Below are 25,525 nucleotides of genomic sequence, written 5' to 3' on the forward strand. Positions count from 1 at the left end.
CCTGCAGCCTATTTTGGAGACACCTGCCAGCACAGGGCCCTACTTGCTCAGGAAATGGGAATAGAAAGTGGTGCAACAACAAATAATGCAACCCTAACTTGGTACATGAAGGCCCTTATCAGATGCGCATTACACAAACACAAAATGAGAATTTTCAATCACAGATTTTACACTTGAATTTAGAAATTGAATTTTAACAAAAAATGAGAATTGCATTGTATTTAATCAGGATTTTCAATTAAGAATTTGGCTTTGCAATTTGGAATTTAGAATGTAAAATGAGAATTTTCAAGGTTTTCGTGGATGGGGCATTCTTCACGTGCCCACATATTTTCGACCAAATATTGACTATTAATGTTGACAAGGATGGCAAGCACTTAATCGTGGCTTTCTTCTTGATGCCGGGAACGAGTTGGGACACCTATGAACATGCCTTTCGACGGTTTCTGCAGGAAATGCAAGATCAAGACCTTGCGTTATCCTTGGACTTGACGAGAAGTAATTTTGAACAGGCGCTCATTGGTGCATTGCAGGCTGTGTTCATGCCTGCCCGGCATAGAGGGTGCCATTCCCATTATGGGCAGGCTGTATGGCGCAATGTGCAGGTCTGTGGACTAGCGGCAGCATACAGACACACAAAAAAAATGTGTGCTTGTGAGAAAGACTAACAGTGGCGCTTTTGCTAGCCACTTTTGTGCGGATGGCATGGGGCGTACTGAAGTTCGTTAAAACATCCTTTTGGGCTTTTAGCGCTTTTACGTTATCGGAGGCGTACTGAAGGCTACTGCACCCCAGGTGCCAGGGGTGGGGGCTTTTGTAGTCTACGTCGAAAATATGTGGATGTATGGGCAGTACCCTCCGTTAACATTGAACCAACAGGGAAACCTTGGTGCACGGACAAATAATGCAATGGAATCGTGGCAGCATACATACATTGGTATGAACTTCCTGCCCTTTCTACATCATAGAAACACGGACAGCAATTAGGACAGATAAAGAGGGTGCCTAATGAGAATTCTGACAGCAGCAGTTGGAGATTAAAATTCAGGGTCACCTGCATAAAAATTAAATTGCACAACACATTGTTAGTTCATATTTACACCTCTCATTAACTAGCCTAATGGCATTAATTGAACAAGATTATTTGTATGCAAACTTGGTAATTTTGTACACAAAAATTTCATGTCATGGTCTTTAGTTGATTTCAGAATTTTGCTCTGCAGTTGGGAATTCTGAACATAAAATCAGAATTATGATAAATTTCACACTTTAATTTAAAATATGAATTTATAATATAAAATGAGAATTTCCAATTCAGAGTTTGGCTGTGCAATTTGGAATTTTGAACATAAAATCAGAATCCTAATGATTCATTTCACACTTGAACTTAAAATTGGAATTTAGAATGCAAAACCAGAATTTGCAATTTATAATACCGCAATATGCTCTTGCATAACACCGTCCATGCATCTACCGTGAAAACAGAGAGAACCACCCCCTTTTGGGCCACAGGCCAGATCCGAGTGCCAGCTCCAGCTTGAACAGTCTTTATTAATCTGGCTGTCCACATAATTTTCAATTAGGGATTTTAAATTTGATTTAGAAATGGAATTTAGAGTGTAATATGTGAATTCTCAGTGTATTTGTCCACAGATTTTGGTCAAATACTGACAATCCAAGAACAAGAAATGCTTAATACTTTCTTAGGGTTTACAAACAGCTGGGAGGCCTGTGAGCATGCATCTGGAGGCTTTAATCAGAAAATGCAAGAGAGATCTTGCATCTTTGGCCTTGAAATAGGTGCACTGTGGGCAGTGTTTGTCTCTGCATGGCACAAGGTGTGCCATTTTCACTGCAGTACATGCAAAATATGCAGGCCTTTGGACATACATAAACACAACGTAACAAACCTAAAAGACAAACACACTAACATAACATAGAAAAACAAATAAAATCAAAATTTTTTATTTCAAATGATGCTTCAACGTAGAATTAGGAATTGGAACAAAATGATGATTGACTGTAGAATTAGACACTGCTATTTTGAAGTAAAAGTTTAATTAGGAATTTTACTCTTCAATTCAGAATTGCATGGTATGTTTTGTGCAGTACTGTCCAAGCCATAATGTACAGTGGAAAGGGTCACTACTGGCCATGGCTGCAGCAGACCATGGACTCAGTGGTCACTATAGTGAGACTGAACAGGAGGAGGTTCCTGTAGCGCAATGGGCAAAACAAAACTGTGCTTCACTAGTGAAGAGCACTTTCTCCTGCTTGCAGAGAGCAGAGAGTGTTTTGTGGATGGGACTTTCCTACTTGTCCACAGACTGTTCATTAAATACTGACAATAAGTCCGGACAGAAACAATCAGCTACTTGTAACCAAGAATTCTGTAATGACCTGGCTATATATGGAGGCAGCTAAGCAGCATGATGAGCTCTTTGCTGGCCCTTTTTGTGAACATTGTTTAGGAAAGCCGTGATTGGCAAGCAATCTGTAGTCATACATTTGTGCAAAGCAGTATGTAATATCTCACTGTGACTATGAGCACTACACCTGCATGTTGCTTGCGACAATGCTGCTGCAGGTAGGTAGACTTCTTGTACGCTGTGTTGGCGTCTTGTTCCCTGCTCCTCAGACTAAAGGAAAAGTCACTCTTGCATATGTTACATCAGCTCGCTTGCCTTCTTTTGTCCTTTTGTTTCGTTCAATGAAAATCAAGTCCAACTCATCAATGATGAGCATTCCCTGGCAGCTGTTCAAGACCACAACATGACATTTTTTTCTTCCCCTCTTACTTATGGTAACATGCAACAATTTCTGGATGAATTATTTAATGCATTGTGTATCACTTTGGTTCTGATTTGGTATGAACTGGGATTTTCTGGCACAATGGGATCCAAACAGCGCCAGACTGGGTACATTGCTTAGTTGCCTAAGGTCAGTTGGATTGATTTGTTCTTCATAGCATTGTCTCACCGGGTGTAGGTCCACCTCTGGTAATGTTCCATAGTGAGCAATGTTTGGTCAACTTTCAAAACACTGCCAGCAGCAATTGTTGCCCGAGCAAAGTGTGCCACTGTTATTGAGGGATAGAATTTTGGATACCAGCCAGTTGAAGGAGTCCCCAGCAGCATTATGTATCACTCACACACTGAGATGACTGGTACAAATAGAAACGGTTACCAACAGAGCAAAGGTTGTAGACGAAGGTGTTTTCTGAGACTAACAAACTGTGGTCACTTGCAACAGCCCCCCCCCCCCCTCAGTTCTAATTTCAAGCCAAGAGCGGGGACCTGAGCTCATTGATGTCAGTTGGCCACAAATTATGAACTTGTGGTATCTCTTTTCTGGTATAAATGATACAACACATAACTTGAAGCAACGTAAGACATATATACTTGTGCAACATTGCTGTATTCAATCACTGGATCAGCAATCCAGATTTTTGTATGTGTACTGAGGAAACTTGGCACATATTGCCTTTAACTATGCCATCAACATCAGGTGAAAGGTTTATTTATTTCTTGCTGAACAATAAGCTTTAGAAGGCGAGCAATACAGAGTACAATAGAGCACAACAATAATGCACAGGATCATAAAAATTCAACTCAAATAACCTTCAAGTAAGGCAGTAGAAGACCAATATGTTCCAAAAGCCTGGCCTTATTGTTAAAAAATTAAGCTTCAACATCGACTTGACACAACACAACATTTAATAAGAGAAGTCTCGTCCCTCGTACGAGACACATCATCAGTGCAGTCACAGGGCAGAATGCGGGGAAAGACCATACAGGCTACTTAAAAACATCAGAATACATGAGAGAACTGATGTTCTGAGGCTGGAACAACATAGAAGGGACAAATACATAGCCTAAAATTGCTTAAGAAATGAACGATGAAAGATGGAAGTCACTGAAAAGGTTAGCCCAGCTGTAGGACTCGAACCCACATCTTCTGGTCCAGGTCCAGGTCCAGGTGGTAATTATACATGTTCTTTATTTGAAGAAGTAGGCAATTTAATTCAGCTCATAGGTAGGGCGCATGGGTAGGACACAGCCGGCCATTTGAAAGAAAAAAGAAGAAGAAAGCAGCAGTTTGCCTGCTTCCTCGCATAGGAGGCCATCCTTGAAATGATCCTGTGCGAGGTTCACTACTGACACAGCCGCAATAAAGATAAAACAGGGATTTGTGGCATGCGTGCAGTTCAGAAATTAACTATAGGGCCATCTCTGCAATACCTATTGAAACAGGCAGGCAGGTTACAGGGAGGCAGGTTACAAGTTTACATAATATGCTTTCCCACCCTGCTGCAAGAGTATAGAGAAAGATTCGGGATACTTGAAGGGACGAATGACAGGCGTAAAAAGAAACGAAGACACGAAGTGTAATAGTTCTACACACAGCTAAACGCCGTACAAGCAATCTGTGATACACGAAACGGGAAAACTTGGCAGTGTTACGTGTCAACATCAACCGCATGAGAAATGGATACATATGTGGAAATTCGCTATGTTTTTATTTGCTCCAACCCGACATATTAAGTTGAAGAAACACAATCAGATACAACTACCACTAGTTCAAACAACTTGGAGAAAAGAGGTGCTCACGCCAGCAATCGCTCCATTCCTGACGTCAGCACCCCTTTTCATTCAGTTGTTTGAATTGGTTAATTTTGGAGGGTTTGAGGCTCACGTGTCTGTGTCGTCCCGAATTGTGGTCTACCTCGGCAATTCTCGTTGTTTACGTTGCAAATACAACTTCTCGCTTCGTACAGACATGATAGCCTCCGATAGCCCCTGGTCTCAGTTGCTTTCCGCTGGAGGACCTGTAGATCGGTGTATTCATACGCGACATTTCATTTTGCCAATATTTCGATGATACCAGCTATAAATTTGAAGAAACACGATAAATGCGAGGTAGAACATCGCAAAATGCCCTAATCTTTTGTTGCCACCCACATAAAACACTACGTTGCTCACCCAATGTAGCACGGCATAGCGTACACATAAGCCTAACTATGATTTATTTTGAAAGTGTGGATTTCAAAGGGATGGATTCTTCAGAGGTTTGTTTCAGTGGATGAATTTTGGTGACTGGAATTTTAAGCGTGTGTTTCTCAATTATTTATTTTTAGTGGTGTAAAACAGGGTAAACCCGCGCAAGACGGTGCAAAGTATTTTGCTAGCCTGTGTGGGCACCGAAGGAGCAATGCGCCTGGCAAGCATCCAACTTGCCGTGGCGCTCCTTCCTCCTTTGAATGTTATCGGTTGTATCCAATGCATTGCATGCCAACACTATCAACGTTAACTGAATTAACCTCATTGAACGTTCCAAAAAGGAATGTTTCCGCGAGATGCGGGTGTCAAAGGATGTCGCGCACTTACCTCATGTACACAAGGTGTCCCAGAAAGCGTGTCATTGAATTAAAAAAACTACATCACCTAGAGTCATGCGGTCAACGGTATTTGTTCTTACTGGGTTTTTGTCACCTCCTTATGTGAATGTCGTGTAACGTCAGTTGAATTACGTAAATTTTTGCGAGCTTAAGTCGGAAATTTGCTTAGTAAAGGTCACTTTTTTACCCCACCAATGTGAAGAGCGTGTCTAATTTACTCAAATTAATGATAATTGACAGGGATATTCAGGAGCTATCCCATTGGAAAAAATAGCCGAACATCATACTCTACGGAGGTCGCACAGAATAGCACACGATGAATTTTTCAGCGCAGTCTGTGTCAGTCCGACGAAAGGAGGTTGGAAACCCAGCCCACCCCGGCATCGCAGAAAGAGATAACGCAGGCATGGCGTATCACGTCCGACTTTCGCTGGGATAATGCTTTCCCTCTCCCAATTTTAGTAACTGTTACTTTTTCTACTATCACTCTGTGGGCTGGCTTCGGAACCTCCTTTCGTCGGACTGCGAGCGATTGCACTCAGAAAGACATCGTGCGTTATGGTCCGGTGCTCCGAAAAGCATGATATTCGGCTATTTTTTCCGATGGGATAGCTCGTGAATATCACTGTCAATTATCATGAATTTGAGTGAATTCGGCACGCTCTTCATATTAGTGGGGCAAAAAGTGACCTTCCCTTGGCAAATTTCTGAGTTCAGTTCGCAAATATTTGCATAATTTAACTTGGGATACATGACATTAACTTTACAAGGTGGCAAAAACCTAATAAGAACAAATGCCGTTGACCACATGATTCTAGGTGGCGTAGTTTTTTTATTATAATTCAATGGCACGTTTTCTGGGACACCCTGTATAGGCGCTGGAAATGGGGGGCTATGTTTTCCGGGCTTTTAGAAAAGGCAGAGCCGGTCGTCGCCCCCATTCTATTGCGCAATTTTTTCTCAATTCCGCGTTAGCGCCCCGAAGCAACTGTGGCTATGAGCAGTGTACAGACGTGGACAGATGGAGAAAGCACAGCAGGGACAAGTGGGGGGAGGGGGTTAGTATGAGTCCTGGGCCGACTTCAGGGGGAACTGTGCCGATATTCGCCTGGAAAGACTTCCTGGCAAACGCAGGATGACCTCAGACAGCACAGCCGGTGGCAGGTTTCCAACCCGTGTCTCGCCGTGGAAAGCGATCATCTTAACCACTACTCCGTGGGAGCTGGTAAATTTTTATCTGTTTAATGTTGACGAGAAATGCGGTCATCACAAAGAGCATCACTTCGATTTACGGTGATGACTGGGTTACCCAAGAAAAAGCATAACACGACACGGACGAATAGGATGAACAAACGTTTTAGGGCCCGGTTTCAGCAACACCGATTAACACTTGAACCGAGATCAACGATCCCTTAACTGGAATTTAACGCTTAATTGTGTTTCATAAAGGGAGTTATTGATACTGCAACATTCACCGCACACCAACTAACTTCTGCCACACAACTGACCGTTAACTTCGAGTCTTTGCAACGCTTGATCTCGTTTCAAAGATAACCAGCGTTGGTGAAATATAAAAGAAACTCACCGTACAAACCTCCCTGTCTGCAATGTCTTTTTTGGTGCTGTAAATTTTCACTGCGACTACCATAGGCATATTTTGTAAAAAAATATAAAAAAAACAATCGCGGTTTATGTTTTTCATGCAGGTATTCGTGTTCGACAACGTAAAGAATGAATTGCGTGCATCGACACTCCAGGGAGAATCTATGGGTGCTTTTTCATATTTCTATCACCGAATGAACTGAAGTAAGGTGTACGTGTTCTGACCATATTCCTCCGTCTCCGAGGTGGAACATCGTCCCCAGGCAGGGTGGTTGAACAGGAGGACCACGTCCAGAAAAGTGGGACCTGCCCTGTCTAAATTGGGCCATCTGGTAATATTTGGAATAGGTGCGTTCCCTCAGCTAGGAGTAGTCAAGAATTCACAGAAGCAGTACATTTTGGAATGCAGGTGAGGCGGAAGTGGGGTTCACCTCATTCCTCCCCCTTTTTTCTCTTGCATGAATCATGTATATATCATATACAGGGTGTCCACGCTAAGTGTGAACAGATGTTTAAAAATATATCAATCAGTTTTTCCGAGATGAAATCAATTGCAGTATAGCATATGCTGAAGGGCACTCACTCGTCTGTTGCGGAGCGGTTTCTTCGCCACAGCATCGTTGGTTTTCGAATAAATTGTTTCTCTCCAGTGTATTTCTGTCTGTTTATTTTATTTTCTACCTATTTTTTTTATTTTTTATGGACTCTCGTAGTGCACAACGCTCAGCTGGTCTGGACACGAGATAGACGCTCCCCAATTAGTGTAATGACTCCCTGAATGATCCTAATTACTGTGGTGGGGCCCAAATTACTCTAATTGCTAATTAAATCGTGTGCAGGCCAGTTGAGCGTTGTGCACTATCAGAGTCCAGTCATTACTACTGGTACGGATGTGTCCCAGGACAAAACAGTCGTCCTGCCGTTTACTAGAAAGAATCTTGCTTGTCTTGTCTGGACAGATGCCTCTCCTGGTCAGCAGAGGTCTCGAGCCTTCGTGAAAAGGCTGCTTCACGCATTAACGTCTTGACGTTTCTGCCAGGCGAACGATGGGGATCACCTTGTGCTGCGATGCTTGGGCTCCACTCTGCCTTGATTCGCCAGATGCTAGGGTATCACTTGCCGGCACTCCATGGCTTGTGTCCGACGTCTGAGCAAGTTTTGCACAGCATATTGGTTGGAAGCGTAAAGGCCTGCCTCGGACTACCACGTGCAGCTCTGAACGACGGATCCATAGCTGAGGCTAGAGAGCCCTCTTGCAGGCGCTACGTGCAACAGAGTGTTTTCGTCGCTACGTTCATCTCGCTATAGACGTTAGTTTCGGCCATTCAAAGACGACATTTTTCAACCATTCATAACGCAGTAATGCCATATAAGAATCGTATCCCAGCGTACAGGGCACAGGTCCAACAGCGTAGTCCACTATGGACTTTTCAAGCCCCTGTAGTCAGCACGGTGGTCCCCGGACTTCCCGACAAGAAAGCTATGTCAAGCTGCGTCGCCCGTCAGTGCAGTCTGGACCTGATGACCCAGTACAGCAACCAAATGGCTGTGTTCAGAGACCCTTCCAGCACGGCAACAGGGTCTGCTTGTGCTTACGTGATCCCGGATCTCCCTGTTCAAGGGTCTTTTAAGTTATCACACCGTGAGTCCTCGACTGCTGCGGAGCTTTATGCAATGGCTCTGGCACTCAACTACATCGAGAATTCCACCAGTGCCATTACATGGATTATTTATAGCGACTCGAAGAGTGGCCTACAAGCGTTGCACAGTGTGTTTGTGTCTGACGCCATTTCTGCCCCCCTATACGAGAGAGCATGTTCGCCATTTTTTACAGCACAGAGCGTTGTACTTGCGCGCCAAAATGTGCGCTCGGACTGCACGCCTGTACATACTAAAGTATAAAAATTTTTCTCTACAATATCACTTAAAACTAAGGAGATATACGCGTGCAGGCGCGGCAAAACTGAAACACTAGAATTCAGGGCCGGATCTTCTCGACCTTCTTGCACAAAAACTATTCGGTAGAAATTATTCATTTTAGCGCTGTTGATCATTATGTACGATGAGCTTCTAAATATAAAAAAAAAATAGGGCGGTGGATGTGACCTCCCTGCCTGAACTGACGCGAAATCGACCAGTAGTGGATCATCCTCGCTCATCCGTTCGCCGCTGTGTCTGTGGCGCAAGATCGGTTTCGTTTTCGAGCACAGCGCCACAACATCAGGTGCGGCGTCGAACGAAGAGAACTGCTTCCGCGTTAAGGCTATAGCGACAGCGGTATACGACATTCAAAATGCACGATCTTCGACATTCTTCGACTCGTATCTCGGAACACGTTGTTCAAATAAATTAAAGTTTGTGCTTTTTTTTGAAAACTTCTGTCTTCGAAAACTTCTGTTTTCTGAAAACCTTTTATGGTAGTGTACGAAATTTCATTGTTATTAGACATGTATACGATTTTTAAAGCTTTTTCGAAATGTGTCGGAAGGTCTTGCCGTACCCTGTACGTTCGTGACTCCATTCACGTGACCTTTTATACGCCTTGGTGGTTACCCACAGTAATATGGAAGTAACTAAATATATATATTATAGATTACTACAAATACTGTCGGCACGACTAGCTATGCGAGGGGTGATTAAGTTGAGATTTCGCGAATCGGTGTGTAACAGTCACTCCGAACGAACAATGGAAGCGTAGGAGAATTTTGCTGCACTTGGTTCGTTGACTTCGCTCAAGCTCGACTGTTTGCAATTGTTCTTACAATGGTTGCCCTTTTGCTGACATTTTTGCTAGGACTGTGTGCCAATGTTGAGGCGATAAACATGCAACGAACGTCAGTAAAACACGTTTGATTATTAAGGATAGTTCCACTCTGAAAGTCTTCATGAAGGCATCTCATCTAAGGTCATGAAGAAAGGGTCCGGTCGCAGCGGTACAGGAATGGCACCTGCAATGGCGACTTCTCTCAGATCGACGTCAGGCACTGGTACGCCTAGCCTTCCAAGCAGCTTTTTGATCCAGTACTGGCAGTTGTTCCAGAGAACGTCATACTTCTTGCTATTCAGGTTCATGTCGTCCACCACTTCTCTGATATCTTCTTTGGAGAGAGAAACACCGTCCTTCAGTAGTGTCTGCGTGTAATGGGAGACAGTTCATTACTGGGGTTGCCAGACAACTTAATAAATCTGCCAAATGTGCAGCACGTACGCGCCGACAAGTGCAGCTATCAACAGGCTCTAAAAGATCAGTCGTATTTTCGTGCATGACGTGACACTTCCTTGACCGATACCTCGCTGACGCACGGACTTCGGCTGCGTCAGAGCAAATAATTTATGTCAGAGAAACCTACGAAAATTGTGGTTTCCAAGCACTGTGTAACAATATAAATACGACCACGCAAACTTTCGTGTCAATCCATCGGTATAGCGCGTAGGAAATGCACGACGACGAAAGTTTGCGAGGTCCCATTTATTTTGTTAGACCGTGTATGGTATCCACGACTTTTTCGTAGGTTTCTCTGGCACAAATTATTTACTGTGTGGTAGAGGGAGCCTGTCTCTCATGTAGACATAGCGTCACGCGCGAAAATGTTACTTTGACGGTAATTTGAATCTATGTGAACCTCTATTCCAAGCTTCCGAAATTTACTTTCAAGAGGTAGTGCATAAAGAACATTCTGTGTACGAAATTTATATTAAAAATGTGCTAAAACGACACCAGCTGCGCGCAATGCAGAATGACTACAAATACGTTAGACAATCTTCACTTGCATCACATCCGGCTGACCGGACAGTGGCATCAACAACAAACAACTTTATTCGGTGATGGACGATGATCCTGGTATTCCATCTTCACAGATAATGGCGTGTACCTCTATGTGAATGGCAGGTACAGACACATTCAGGTTTGGAATGTCGGCAGAACTCCTTGTCGTGAATAAAAGCCAGTTGTGTCTTGGTTTGTTTGTTTGTTTTTCCATCGTTAGAGCTAGCACGGCGGCCTCATCGTATCAGCAGAAATGGTCCGAATTAGGCTAGGTTAGGTTAGTTTTCAGAGGTTACATTAGTTTATAGGTTCGATTTCTCACAGTTCACCACGCGGTTGAGGGGGCTCGCCACAGCTGGGCGCGGGAGCAACGCTACGATATAGAGCCGTTTGGCATTTCGAACGTATCGTATATTTCGAATGGTGGATTCTTAACCGCGGCATTTCGGGATACCCTCAAAACTCGTACAAAGACCTCGCGATCACTGGGTGTGTCAGCATAGCCAGCGAACCCAGGCGTTGCAAAATGTCTGAAGGTTTACACGAGTGAACAAATCGTACAACCATCCATATTATATGATGCAATATCACACTGCCTTCCCAGTCGTCATGCGCAGAAAAAAGAAGCAAAAGAGTAAACGATGTCCCAATGGGCGGCCCCCGTTATATTGACCCCACTTCCACCTCCCCGCGTTCCGAAATGGACTGTGTCAATTTTTTTTACTATTCCTAATTTAAGGAATGCACCTGTACCTAATGGTGCCAGGTGTCCTGATTTAGACAGGACATGTCCCGCTTTTGCGGTCATCGTTCCGTTGTTCAACAATCCTTGCCTGGGGACGATGTTCCGCCTTGGAGACGTAAGAATATGGTCACATTACCTATACACCCCAGTTCAGCTCATTCGAGGATAGAGGTATGAAAAAGCACGCATGTTCTCCATGGCGTGTTGATGAGCGCAATTGGTTCTTTACGATGCCTAAATGTATCACATGCATCAAAAACATAAACGGGGAAACTTTTTCTTTCTGTTGTCCACATGATGTTGTTACAATGCACTGCTGCTGCAAACTTTCGAAGGTATATAGGAACGACAAAACATGCGAGAACTGATGTTTTGAGGCTAGAACAACATAGAAGTTAATGACAAAACATGTTTCTTCTATAAGCGGTGGGGAGAGGACAAGTTCCTTCACCCTTGGCCTTGTATGTCCCGCGCTACTGAATGGACCACCAGATCTCGAGTATTATAACGAGAGGATAGAGAAGCAGCAAGCGCGCTGGTGGTAGAGATCCATAACTTAAAAACCCGAGACTAGGGGACAAAAAAACGACAAACATAGACAAGGTCTCAAACACAGCTGAAAGTTTACTTAACAGCACAAACATATAAGGGTTCAAGTGGGTGAGAATGAAGGGTGAGGAGAACGTAAGAACATCCCCAAAACCAACGGGAAGGTCAGGGAAGGCTTGCTGACACAGTTCCCAGCAGAGATAATGGACAGCGTTTCCTTCATAAGCCTTTTGTTAAGGTCACTTTCACTGGACATTACAATGGTTTCATGCCAACTGGGCGCACAACCTCTACAGACTTGTAGGTGTTTTACCAATTCGGAAGAACAATCGTTATTTTTTACTTTGAAGGCATGCTCCGGCAAGCGATCATTTAGGCAGCGTTTACAAATCTGTAGAGGTTGTGCGCCCAGATGGCATGAAACCTTTGTAATGTCCAGTGAAAGTGACCTTAACAAAAGGCTTGTGAAGGAAACGCTGTCCATTATCTCTGCTGGGAACTGTGTCAGCAAGCCTTCCCTGACCTTCCCGTTGGTTTTGGGGACGTTCTTACGTTCTCCTCACCCTTCATTCTCACCCACTTGAACCCTTATATGTTTGTGCTATTAAGTAAACTTTCTGCTGTGTTTGAGACCCTGTCTATGTTTGTCGTTTTTTTGTCCCCTAGTCTCGGATTTTTAAGTTATGGCTCGGGTATTATGTCACACAAAACGAGAGGCTAACCTTCCCTCCTTTTGTTCGTTTTTCTAATAAATATGTCCCCCCTACACCCTGAAGAGTGGGGTCCCAACGAGGAATCGGAATGTTGTGTAATGCTTCTGAGATAGCCTATCCAGTATAAAAGTTTGCAAAACCGGAGGCATACACTAACAACTGGAGGTTGTCCTACTGGATGCCCGGTATCGTAAAAATGTGTCAAACGCGCATATAGACCAAACCACTTCCAATTTGCACGTAGAAACAAGTAATTCTACCGTTCCTTTTCACCTATGCGAGGAATGAATGTTGTGGCTGAGCAATGGTGAGCTACGAGTTTGAAAACATCGGCACTTTGAGGAACAAACAACTCGGCTCAAGCCATTGCTACGATTGTCAAATACAAAGCTCAGCGGCGCGATTCTTTCTGTGCCTACGCGATAAACTAAGTTGCAGAATTATTTCACAGCAAAGGAGGCTTCACTAGACAAGCATTAAAAGTGAAGATTTAGTACACATGCACGACACAATTGCTCTGCACCTCCGTTCTCATCAAACAAGTAGCTTAGGGTAAAAGTCGGAAGCACAATCGTGCCGTAAAACTTGCGGCAAAATCGGATGTAGTTGGCGCCTTCAGTCACCTAAATGCTGTAGTTATCTGCTTAAAGTAGTAGTTGCCACTACATTTCTGCAAGTAGTTGATAACTACTTTTTCACTGCAATCAGGTAGATTAAGGAGTAGTTTAACTACGTATAGTTAACTACTGGCCATCACTGGGTAACATAGAGCAAGAAGAGAGGAGCAAGAGAAGCAAGGAACTTGGCGCTAACACGACTCCATATGCGTCATGTTGAATTTAAGACAGGTCTAAAATTTCTTAGACTCGGAATGCCCAAAGACTCTGTCCGCGTAGATTGCGGCTTCTTTAGGACATCTGTAATACTCGAGCATAATCTATTGCGGAATGAAAACTCCGGCGTAACCTTTCTTCAAAAGTAAACTCCTCATGAATGAGCAAACGATAAGTTTCGCTGTCATTACCTTGCGTCACCACCACAGCGGAGAGTTTACAATCGGCTTGCTCCCCCTTGGAAAGCCCAGCGGGGACTCAAGCCCCCGCGCAGTCTGCGCCTTTTGCGCAGTCTGTAAAGGAGCCATCCAGGTTGGCCTTGGCTATGTGCCTTCTACCCGCAACCTCCTTCGCCACAGCTGGGTTAGCTGGATTACGAAAATAAAGTAAACAAGCAGAAAACGAAATTGCTTTAATCCTGTGTTCTACTTGTGTTATCGCACAGCTGTCCGATTGTGCACTTAATTCATGGTTTATTACTTCTCGCCGGGCCATACAACAGCAACTTTTTGCTAGTTTACTTGAAATGATGTTTAATGGTATGCCCTGTAGGCGTATATGTCCTTGCGAGAACCAGCACCATAAAATATGGCTCGTTCGATTGGTGTAAAAACGCCTTTCACCAACACTAGGGATAAAAAAGGACGGTGTTGCGTCCCGTGTTAGAGGTTAGGTTCGTTCCTCGTCGGCGAGCTTTTCTACTGTTAGTCACTGATAACTGTATGAGGGTGGGATTTCTGCACGTTTGCATGGTCTCCTGGAGAAATAGGACAGCACACGTGCTCGCACTGCACCCTCTGCAAGCCCCCTCTGCGCTCGTGGAGTTCCTTTGTTGGATATAACTACGTGCTACTATCGGACATCATAACAACAACATTCACTTTTACCCACAATGCACGAGGCACACAACAGTGCAATCATTTCCACAGAGCTCACAGAGCTCAACGTTTTTGTTTGCGATCTGCTCTCTTGCGCGTCACGTTCAAACGGGTGTCCGCATATTACTCTTTTAAACAAATGTAGGCGACACTTGCTAGGCAGCGGAATCCCGGTTATAATATATCGACCACAGGAATGCAATGCAATGGGTTCGAATGCGAAGCAACTACATCGCTGCATTCTATAGTGTCTAGTGGAACAGTGCTAGTACATCGAATATTGACCTCCGCTCATTGAAGAGGATTTTGCGCTTGAGTAAATGTGATGCGTGAGGTGACATTCCGCAATAAACTATGCTAGAGTGCTTCAAAGATACCAAAAAAGCAACACTGTACGCAAATTTCGGTCATTCTCATCCTCGGAATAGCTAAGCCAGTGTAGGAGTACATCGTGCATATGAGAATGGTGAGGTTCACTCCAAAGCTTGAGTGAAGCAGATGAAAGCTTGCGTCTATGCTGAAAATTTCTAAACTGAAATGGACGTTACTAAAAGTACGAAAAACGTCTTTAGAAACACAATAAGAAATACACCCATTTCGGTAAATCGTTTTAACCTAATGAATTGATTGATCGTGAAAAGCTATCAAATAAGACCAGCCCCGTTGAAATCGGTACATTATTTGCCGCGAAATAATTGATAATTTCTCCCATAGAAAATATATGCCACCGAAACAAGTGTTATCCCCTCTTATATCCCTTCTAAGATATCCCCTCTTAAAGGCTTAGCCGTATCACAGGTACGTGTCACTAGCGTACAAAAGCTAACCGCTGTCAGCGGAAAATATTGCTCGGACTTTAGATTCGGCGATCGTGAAAAGGTGAAGCCTGCTAAACGTTTTGTCCCAAGTTATTCGGAATGAATCAGAGATAAGGCGTTCTCACAGGTGGCACTGTCATCGCTACACAGCATTGTGAGGGAAGAATAATACGAATAAGAAAGCACATTGCAGAAGACGCTCTCCTGTAAGTTCCTGATGTGGCGGGCGCACTTTAGATACTAAAAGTGCGACGACGGTAGTATCCTATTCAGTTTGAGGGGTTGTGAGTCTGAGAAGGACGAAATGGATGAGGCGTACGTATCGCACGGGGGAAAAAAACGAACGAGAAACTAAGGTACCCTCGCATTTCAATGTTGCACGTCTCATGTCTCACCATGTCTTTTCTCAAAGGCTCCACGTCGCTGTGACTTATCAACCGTGCACTCCCACGCAGTTTCTTAGAGGTAGCGTCTTGTTGTCCATCACACTCTAGAGCTGTTCCGTCAGCAAAAATAAAGTAGACAATCCAGTGCTGAAACTGCTTCACAGACGACGATATACTGGTCAGTGAACCTAACGACGATGAGTCCAAGACTCGGTGGAAGAGATAGACACTACACTGTTTCCGTCCATCCATAACGCTTGTACCAGTCACCGCGTCTGCAACACGTTGCCCTCAATGTCAAAGAGGCGAATGAGAGAAGTGTACGAAGGGGCGAACGGGCTCCTTTTAGCACTCCTCAGGGGAGCGCCACGTGACTCGGCTCTATCACGTGACCTCGTGGCGGAAGTAGTTGCCAGGCGGCCACAGCTCCCCGTAGAGCCTATACTTCGAGATAATTCAGCCACCACGGGGCATACGACCAATGAAAATGGGTCGTGATGCCTAACAGCCAGCCAATGAGCAGCCACTCCGTTTGGCTCGCCTTTCGGCCAGTCCTGGCTACCTTTTATTTCTACGGGTTTTCATGCCTGGAGCCCGCTATTATACAATACCTAAGACATTTTTGACAGGCTAAATACAAATTTATTGATGCAACGTATAGACTCACATGTTTGACTCATATAATCACGTGCGTACAGGACGTTTCGTGCGTTGAATAGACTGCAACCAAACCAAGTTCGAACTTGCAAAACACATACACAGTCTATTTCTGGAAGCGAACAAGACCCACGAATGCGTGCAATTTCACAAATGAGCATCTTCTTCTCATGCTGGCGGTGCACCGAAGGTCACACAGTCACGGGAAATACTTATGTCGTTACGAATCCTGTCTTCTTATAGTTACTGTATTTCAAAAATGCGACAGCGCTCGAAAGTGTTCCTCTAGCGTCAGCTCACCACAGCATTCCAGTTCCGAACCGGCTAGAATGTTCGTAGGCTCATACTTTAATGGGGAACAGTACATGGCCAGAGTCCCTATAACTCACGAACAAACCCGTGAATACGCTTCCTTTCAGATCGTTTTGGTCAACCGACATCGGCGAGGCGTGGAGACGCTGCGGCCCCGGTTGCAGCTGCCCGCCTGGCCAACTGCCCGCGAAAGAGTGAGCTGTCAGCTATTTCGAAACTTTTTTCAACCAATCCCTGAGCGCGCAACCTCCTTCAGCCAATGGGCATCCGTTATGATACTTGACGAAGTTATACCACGCGACTGTGACGTGGAATTATTTTTATACTGCCACGAATGCGGGGAGCTATGGAGGCCTGGTCGTTGCCACACGCCGTCTGCGTTCGCGCAAACCAGACACTAGACGGGCCATACGCTGGCCAATTTCCAGCGCGTTAGACGAGGGACAAGGGCAGAAAAGAGCACGCACACAGGACCCGCAAGAGAGCCGTACGGAGGGAGTTGCCTCAGGACAGAGGCCGCAGATATTTCGAACAGACACTGTTCTTCTTCTGGGCACCGTCCTCATCATTGGCATGGTATTTAAAGGGTTAGGTGTCACGTGTTACCTTTAGCACGTCACACCTAACCTTTTAAATACCATGCCAATGATGAGGACATTGCCCAGAAAAAGAACAGTCTCTGTTCTCGGCTCCTGTCCTGAGGCAACTCCCTTCGTACTTCTCTACCGGTCCTCTCGGTTTCTACCCGTCTACGAGAGCCGTAATGTATTTTCTGTGTCTCCCCCCAATGTTTCTTCTTCTCAAGTGTCGGATTTGACGCCTGCCTTGGTCATTCTTTTAGTTGTGGCGGTATATCACCTTTGTCGCGGCATCCCACCTTGTTACTTTTCTTGGATTTTGATCGTGTGATACTTCAAAGGGTGTAGGCGCTGTGGGAACTTCGTCGTTATGCACTGTTGTGTCAACTTGTATTGCGCGAACATGTGTGTGTTTTGGTGAACGGTGCTGTTCGTAGCGGTTAGACCAATGAGAGACCGAAAGTTAACTTCGTGGTGTAGCGCCGGACGCTGTATTTTGTAAGTAAAGAAGTGAATATCTCTCAGTTTGCTTTACAAGAGTCATAAAAGTGACTGAGAAATGATTACATTGATGAGGTAGCGCCGAACGTAAAGTTCACATTTTATTTTACGTTTTGTGTTCGTCTCTACGCGTCATTTGGTCTGACTCGTTTGTCGATGGTGGTGTCGATGTTTTTTTTTCGTGTTATAAATCTAGTCTCGTCTTCTGAGTTGTATTCTTTCCCCTTTTATCGAGAATATGTCCATGATAATTTTACAAAAAGTCTTGTTGTCACTGTTTTAGGAATAGTGTGCCGCACGTGGCACACCACGCATGGTGTGCCACGCGGCAAGGTGGGGTGCCGCGGCAAAGGTACCGCCACAACTAAAAGAACGACCACGACAGGCGTCAAAGCCGACACTCGAGAAGAAGAAACGTTGGAGGGAGACACAGAAAACACATTACCGCTTTCGTGCGGGTCGTGCGTGCGTCCTTTTTTTTTCTGTCCTTTCTCCCTCGCCTAACGCGCTGGAAGGTGGCTTGCGTACGGCCCGCCTGCTGTCTGCTTTGCGCGAACGCAGACGGCGTGTGGCAACGACTTCCGCCGCGAGGTCACGTGGGACTCCCCTGACGGATGCTAAAAGGAGCTCGTTCGCATCTCACTTCTTTCGGAGCGAACCCTGCCGCCCAACACTGGGCAGACATACCTCCTTCTTTTTCTCCACTGACGTCACTCCTCCCCCCCCCCCACTTCTTTCATTCACCACTTTAGCATTGCGGGCAACGTGTGGCAGACGCGGTGATTGCTACAAGCGTTATGGATCGGAGGAAAAAGTGTAGTGTCTACCTCTTCCATCGAAACTTGAACTCACCGTCGTTAGGTTCTCTGTGCAGTGTATCGTCGTCTGTGAAGCAGTTTCAGCACTGGATTGTCTACTTTATTTTTGATGACGGAACTGCTCTAGAGTGTGATGGACAAGAAGACGCTACCTCTAAGAAACTGCGTGGGAGTGCGCGGTTGATAAGTCACAGCGACGTGGAACCTTTGAGAAAAAACATGGTGAGACACTAGACGTGCAACATTGAAATGTGAGGGCACCTTAGTTTCTCATTTTTTTCGTGCGATATGTACGCCTCGTCCATTTGGTCCTTCTCAGACCTCACAACCCCTCCAACTGAATAGGATGTTACCGTCGTCTTCTGGAATGTGCTTTCTTATTCATATTATTCTTCCCTTACAATGCTGTGTAGCGGTGACAGTGCCACCTGTGAGAACATTCCCAGAATTGCGGGACGCCTACTCTTAAAGTTGGCTTAACCTGCGAACTCGATGCCCTACATTGAAGCTAAACATTCCTCTGCTTTCCATAAAATATCCATTAGTACTGAGGGTTTGAAAAAAGTTTCCACATCTAGGCGTGACGGCAGAAGGTTCTTCGATTGTCCACAAGTAGATTGGTAGCTCGACACCGTCACACTTTTCCTGAGAGACTTATTTTCGCCATGTTGGCTTCATGGCAGAATACATTGGCGTGTCTTAATCCGTTAATTACGTCAAAACCAGGGCTTCCCTAAAAAGTTTCCACATTGGCATGAAAGACTGGACTGTCTTGTGCGCTCTGCAACTTTATGCGCAGCTGCAGGAGGTCCTAATTTAGACCCTTTTAGACCATACACCCGTTTCAAATTGATCATCATGTATATGGAGTCATGTTAGCGCCCAGTTCCTCGCTTCTGCTCGCATATCAATGTGTTCCCTATATACAGCAGCGCTTGCAGCTATTTCTCCCCACTCATCATCTCAACATAAAGTTGTTGTTCCTCAAAGCGCCGATGTTTTCGACCCCGTAACTCAACCATTGCGCAGCCACAACTTCACTCTTCGCATAGATGAAACGGGACTGTAGAATTAGTTGTTTCTACGTGCAAATTGAAGCGATTTGGTCGGTATGCGCGTTTGGCGCATTTTTACGAAACCGCGCATCCAGTAGGGCAATATCCAGTTTTTAGTGTATGCCTCCGGGTTTGCGAACGTTTGTATTGGATAGGCTATTTCAGAAAGATTACAAAACATTCCGATTACTCGTTGGAGTCCCAAAACTCTTCACGGAGTAGGGGGGATAAATTTATTAAAACAACGAACAAAACAAGGGAAGGTCAGCCAAACCGTATGTCGGCTTACTATTCCGCAAAACAAATAATAATAATAACAATAAAAAGGCAACAAAAGAAGTACTTGTTCTCCTGAATACATGGCGCGTATGATGATGGTGGGCTTCAACCCAACGCTGCAGCATAGCAGATGAAGCCTCATTTACATGTTGAAAATGGCAGAAACTTCCAAGGTCTAAATAGATCTAACACATGCAAACAAAACAAAATCGAAAACAAAATTCACATCAGAGTGACGATGGCAACGTGACACTAGCGGACGAACGCAGAGCACTGCAACCGGGATGTGTTACACACGCTTTTTAGATTCCTAATACATGGCTGCTAGACACATGAAAAGATGAATCCTGCGTTACGTTTCAGGATGAATTTCGCGTGATAATATTATTGTGTAATGTTATTAAGTGGCGAGATTACTTTTGCAGGTTCAATCCTGGAGAACGAGTTAGGTCCGATTTTCTCCGTTTCAGCATCATGGGGGTTATAAGACGGATTTTCCTCACGATAAACGATCACGCGATCGACAAGTAATCTCTTACCGTACGTCGTGCAACTGAGATGTCTCGTGCTCCTCGTATTTCTGCCTCACTCACAACATCTCGGGCGTTGTACCCGCCGTTACCACTCCGTTCCTTTGCGTTGTTATTTTTTACTTCAGTCGCCCCCAAGGCGGCGCGGGCGGTGCAATGTGTTGGCACATAGGGAGGCAATCTGTTTGGCAAGCATCCGGCTTACCGTAGCCCTCCTTACCTTCTCTACATATTATCAGTTGTATCCCACGCGCTTCGTGCCAACACTACAAAGATGTCAATGGAATTATCCTCATTTGTCGTTCCAGAAAAAAATGCTTAAGCGAGAGATACCGGCAGAGCGTCGAACCGAACAGTAAACCGGAATTAACCGGTTTTTTAGCTGGAACTGAACCGGACTTGAATCGATCTAAATATTTCGGTTACCGGTTCGGGATACCGGTTCGGTTCGGATTTGTGTGTGCCTCCTGTTATCTGTCTCATCTGGTGGCGGCATCCGTTTTATGTGACATAATACTCGAGATCTGATGGTCCATTCAGTAGCGCAGGTCATGCAAGGCCAAGGGTGAAGGAAGTTGTTTTCTCCCTACCGCTTATAGAAGAAACATGTTTTGTCATTAACTTCTATGTTGTTCCAGCCTCAGAACATCAGTTCTCTCATAAAAGAGATAGGGCGCAGACTAACTGGAGCATGATGATGAAGGAACGAATAACCGAGAGACGCGGGACACGAAGACAAGCACAAGAGTACAAGCACAACTCTTGTGCTTGTCTTCGTGTTTCGTGTCATTCGGTTATTCGTTCCTTCATCATCAGTTCTCTCGTCTTTTGTCCTTCCTACCTTCGAAAGTTGCAGCGACAGTGCATTGTAAAAACATGATGTGGAAAACAGAAAAAAAAAGTTGCCCCGTTTACGTTCTTCATGCATGTAATGCATTTCGGCATCGCAAATTATCATTTACGCTCATCAACGTGCCAGGGAGAACCTGCGTGCTTTTTCACATTTCTGTCCTCGAATGAGCTGAAGTGAGGTGTAGGTAATGTGACCAAATTCTTACGTCTCCAAGGCGGAACATCGTCCCCAGGCAAGGATTGTTGAACAGCGGGACCACCACCGCAAAAGCGGGACATGTCCTGTCTAAATCGGGACGTATGGTAACATTGGGTACAGGTGCATTCCTTAAATTAAGAATAGTGAAGAATTTTGAAACAGTGCATTTCGGAACGCGGGGAGGTGGAAGTTGGGGGAATATTGGTGGCGGCCCACACGAGCTCCGGCCGCTGGGACATCGTTACCTTATTAACTTTTTTCTTTTTTTGCATGAGGACTGGGAAGGCAATGTAATATAGCATCATATAAGGCGGATGGTTGCACGGTTTGTTGACTCGTGTAAATCTTCAGACATTTTGCAGCGCTCTGTTCGCTGGCTATGCTGACGCCTCCAGTGATCACGAGGTCTTTGTACGCGTTTCGAGGGTATCCAGGAATGCCGCGGTTAAGAATCCACCATTCGAAATATACCATATGTTCAAAATTCCAAACGGCGTTACAGCGTAACGTTGCTCGCACGCCCAGCTGTGGTGAGCCCCCCCAACCGCGTGGTGAACTGTTCAAAACGAACCTAAACTAACGTAACCCCTGAAAACTAACCTAGCCTAACCGAATTCGGACCATTTCTGCTGATGCGATGTGGTTGCCGTGCTAACCCTAACGGTAAAAAAAAAACGCTTTTGTTTACGACAAGGACTTCTGCCGACATTCCAAACCTGAATATGTCTGTATCTGTCATTCCCATAGAGGTACACGCCATTATCTGTGACGATGGAATACCAAGATCACGTCCATCACCGAGTAAAGTTGTTTGTTGTTGATGCCATTCTCCGGTCAACCGGATGTGCTGTAAGCGAAAGTTGTCTAACGTGAGAGAACTGATGTTCTGAGGCTAGAACAGCATAGAAAGGGCAAGTACATACAAAGCCTCAAATTGCCTAAAAAATGAACGATGAAAGACGAAAGTCATTGAAAAGGTTAGCCTAGTCCTCGAGCTGGCTAACCTTTTCAGTGAATTTCATCTTTCATCGTTCATTGTCTAACGTATTTGTAGTAATTCTGCATTGCGCGCAGCTGGTGTCCTTTTAGCACATTTTTAAATATATATTTTGTACACAGAACGTTCTTCATGCACTAGCTCTTGAAAGTAAATTTCGGAAGCTTGGATTAGAGGTTCACATCGATTCAAATTACCGTCTTTCCGCATAACTTGTGGCAAAGTATCAGAACCCCTTTAATGTCAGATTTATAAAAGATAAGTAAATATACAGGGTGGGTACAATAAAAAGTCAGTCAGATTTCCGCGCGTGACGCTATGTCTACTTGAGAGACAGGCTTCCTCTACCACACAGTAAACAATTTGCGCCAGAGAAACCTACGAAAATATCGTGGTTGCCATACACGGCCTAACAAAATAAATATGACCTTGCAAACTTTCGTCTTCGTGCCGTTCCTATGCGCTATACCGATGGATTGAGACGAAAGTTTGCGTGGTCGTATTTACTTTGTTACACAGTGCTTAGAAACCGCAATTTTTGTATATATATTTTTTGTAGGTTTCCCCTGGCATAAATACTTTACTCTGACGCAGCGAAAGCAGGTGCGTCGGCGTCGTATCGGTCAGGGAAGTTTCACGAACCTGCACGAAAATGTGGCTGGCCTTTTAGAGCACCCACCCTGTAGACAGCTGCACTTTTACTTAATTTTCTGGTAACCTCAGTAATGAATTGTCTCGCATTACACGCAGAAACTATTGAAGGACGGTGTTTCCCTTTCGAAAGAAGATATCAGAGAAGTGGTGGACGAGATGAACCTGAAGAGCAGCAAGTATGACATTCTCTGCAACAACTGCCAGTATTGGATCAAAAAGCTGCTGGAAAGGCTAGGTGTGCCAGTGCCTGACGTCGATCTGAGACAAGTCGCCATTCGGTATTGCAGGGCTGCACCGTCGTAAGCACGCATTTCCATCTTCCCTAGGCAGGGGCGGAGTTAAGGTTCTGTCACGGGGAGGGGGGGGGGGCAGTCTTAAGGAAATTTCGTGCTTTGCGGCGCAGCATCGTCCAGGAGATAGGGTTTTTACCGCCCCCCCCTTAAATCCGCCCCTGTCCCTAGGTGACATGATTGCATGAAGACCTTCAGGGTGGCCTGTCTCAATAATAAAACGTGTTTTGCCAAAGTTCGTTGCACGTTTATCGCCACAACATTGACAGACAGTCCTAGTAAACATGTCAGCAAATGGTAACCATTGTAAAAAAAACAGTGGAGCTTGACCGAAGTCAATGAACAAAGTGCGGCAAAGTTCTCCTACATTCCCATTGTACGTTCGTAGCTACTGTTAGACACCGATTCGGGAAATCTCAACTTAATTACCCCCTCACATAGCTAGTCATGCCAGCAGTATTTGTAATAATATAAAATATATCTTTAGTACGTCCATATCACCAGGCAACAAAGGATCTCTGTCATTCTATTCCAACAAGTCTCTTAATGGAATGTGCGGAGTACTGTATGTAAGATAATCAGTTCCAAAACGAGTGCCGTTTTAGTAGCCATGACTTGTTGTATCTGCTGGATTTATATCTACAATCACTAAAAGTAAAGGTTGACGACAAAGTGTGTATTCAAAAGTGGGGCATTAGCATAGGGTCCTACCTATAGCCCCCTTCTTTTCTTGGGATGTGGGGACAATGAAATGTTTGATCATTTACAAATGTCGGGTGCCAGGAACGTGCTTAGGTATGTCGACGAGAATATTTTATTTAGTCAAGGTGAAGTTGATGAACAGACGATTTTAAATACGTTTTCGACTCACGCTAAAGGGTTAGTGTTCACCCACGAAGTACCGGAAAATGGGAAACTTCAGTTCCTTGATTTATGCATGATTCAGGGGACTAGCCACTTATGTTCCCAATATAAACAGCGGTCCGAAAAACCCTTATTACCATTTTGTCCGAACCATTCGAAAACCATAATGAATGGAATTGGCATATCCTAGATCAGAAAAGCCTTAATAAAATCGTGCTCTCATCAGATCCAGCATAGTGTTTTAATCTACGTGTCCCGCTTGGCTGAGGCTGGGTTGCCTCATCATGTGATAGCTTCAATAGTGCTTAGGTTACAAAATGAGGTAAAATATGAAAAAAAAAGATCGGAATAAGCCTTCAGAACGACCAGTAGTTTTGCTACATATACACAAAACATCTCACCATATAAAATAAATGGCAAACAGCCTCGGCGTACCAGTCGTGTTCAGTTCATTGCAAGGTTGTCATCACTCATCCCAATGACAAATGAAAAATGATTGACGCTGTGTGACCTGATCACTAGAACCAATTTGTGAAGTGTGACTCCTCAATTGTGTATGAAATTCCCTTATCGTGTAAAAAGTGTATATAGGACAGCCGGAAAGATTTATCAATCAACGTCTTAAAGAGCATAACTGCAGCACCAAAGGCACAGGTAGTGGTACACATGGGGTGCATGTAATTAACTCTGGTTGCAAACCCGCTTTTTCAAAAAGTGCATATAGGACAGCCGGGAAGATGTATCAGTCAACGTCTTAAACTCCAGCACCAAAGGCACAGGTAGTGGTTTACTTGGGGTGCATGTAATCAAGTGTGGTTGTAAACCCCATTTTTCAAAAAGTGTATATAGGACAGCCGGGAAGATGTATCAAGCAACGTCTTAAGGAGCATAACTGCAGCACCAAAGGCACAGGTAGTGGTACACATGGGGTGCATGTAATTAACTCTGGTTGCAAACCCGCTTTTTCAAAAAGTGTATATAGGACAGCCGGAAAGATTTATCAACCAACGTCTTAAAGAGCATAACTGCAGCACCAAAGGCACAGGTAGTGGTACACATGGGGTGCATGTAATTAACTCTGGTTGCAAACCCGCTTTTTCAAAAAGTGCATATAGGACAGCCGGGAAGATGTATCAGTCAACGTCTTAAACTCCAGCACCAAAGGCACAGGTAGTGGTTGACTTGGGGTGCACGTAATCAAGTGTGGTTGTAAACCCCATTTTTCAAAAAGTGTATATAGGACAGCCGGGA

The 25,525-nt window shown here is 44.6% G+C and overlaps 2 protein-coding genes and 1 long non-coding RNA gene across 3 annotated transcripts in view; 2 read left to right on the top strand and 1 right to left on the bottom strand.

Moving 5' to 3' along the window:
• Positions 1 to 25,525, top strand: part of LOC135365948 (uncharacterized) — an 87,619-nt gene that overhangs the window by 42,362 nt on the left and 19,732 nt on the right. The window lies entirely within an intron of this gene.
• Positions 9,836 to 16,028, bottom strand: LOC135366462 (uncharacterized). The gene is made up of 2 exons (XM_064599176.1): positions 15,698 to 16,028; positions 9,836 to 10,132 (listed from the first exon to the last, which is right to left on the bottom strand). The coding sequence occupies exons 1-2, from the start codon at positions 15,938 to 15,940 to the stop codon at positions 9,884 to 9,886; spliced, it is 492 nt and encodes a 163-aa protein (XP_064455246.1). The 5' UTR covers positions 15,941 to 16,028; the 3' UTR covers positions 9,836 to 9,883.
• LOC135366464 (uncharacterized) lies at positions 18,159 to 23,645 on the top strand. Its single transcript, XR_010414173.1, has 2 exons — positions 18,159 to 18,776; positions 23,217 to 23,645. It is a non-coding gene; the product is annotated as an uncharacterized LOC135366464 (long non-coding RNA).

Source organism: Ornithodoros turicata, chromosome 8 (assembly GCF_037126465.1).
Source record: "Ornithodoros turicata isolate Travis chromosome 8, ASM3712646v1, whole genome shotgun sequence".
In the NCBI taxonomy this organism is placed as follows: domain Eukaryota; kingdom Metazoa; phylum Arthropoda; class Arachnida; order Ixodida; family Argasidae; genus Ornithodoros; species Ornithodoros turicata.

Excerpts from the sequence above, each read along its gene's own strand:
- LOC135366462 (XM_064599176.1), bottom strand. The coding sequence starts at position 15,940 with ATGGATGGACGGAAACAGTGTAGTGTCTATCTCTTCCACCGAGTCTTG. Across the intron at positions 10,133-15,697 it reads AGCCTTTGAGAAAAGACATG|ACACTACTGAAGGACGGTGT; the intron begins GTGAGACATGAG and ends CATTACACGCAG.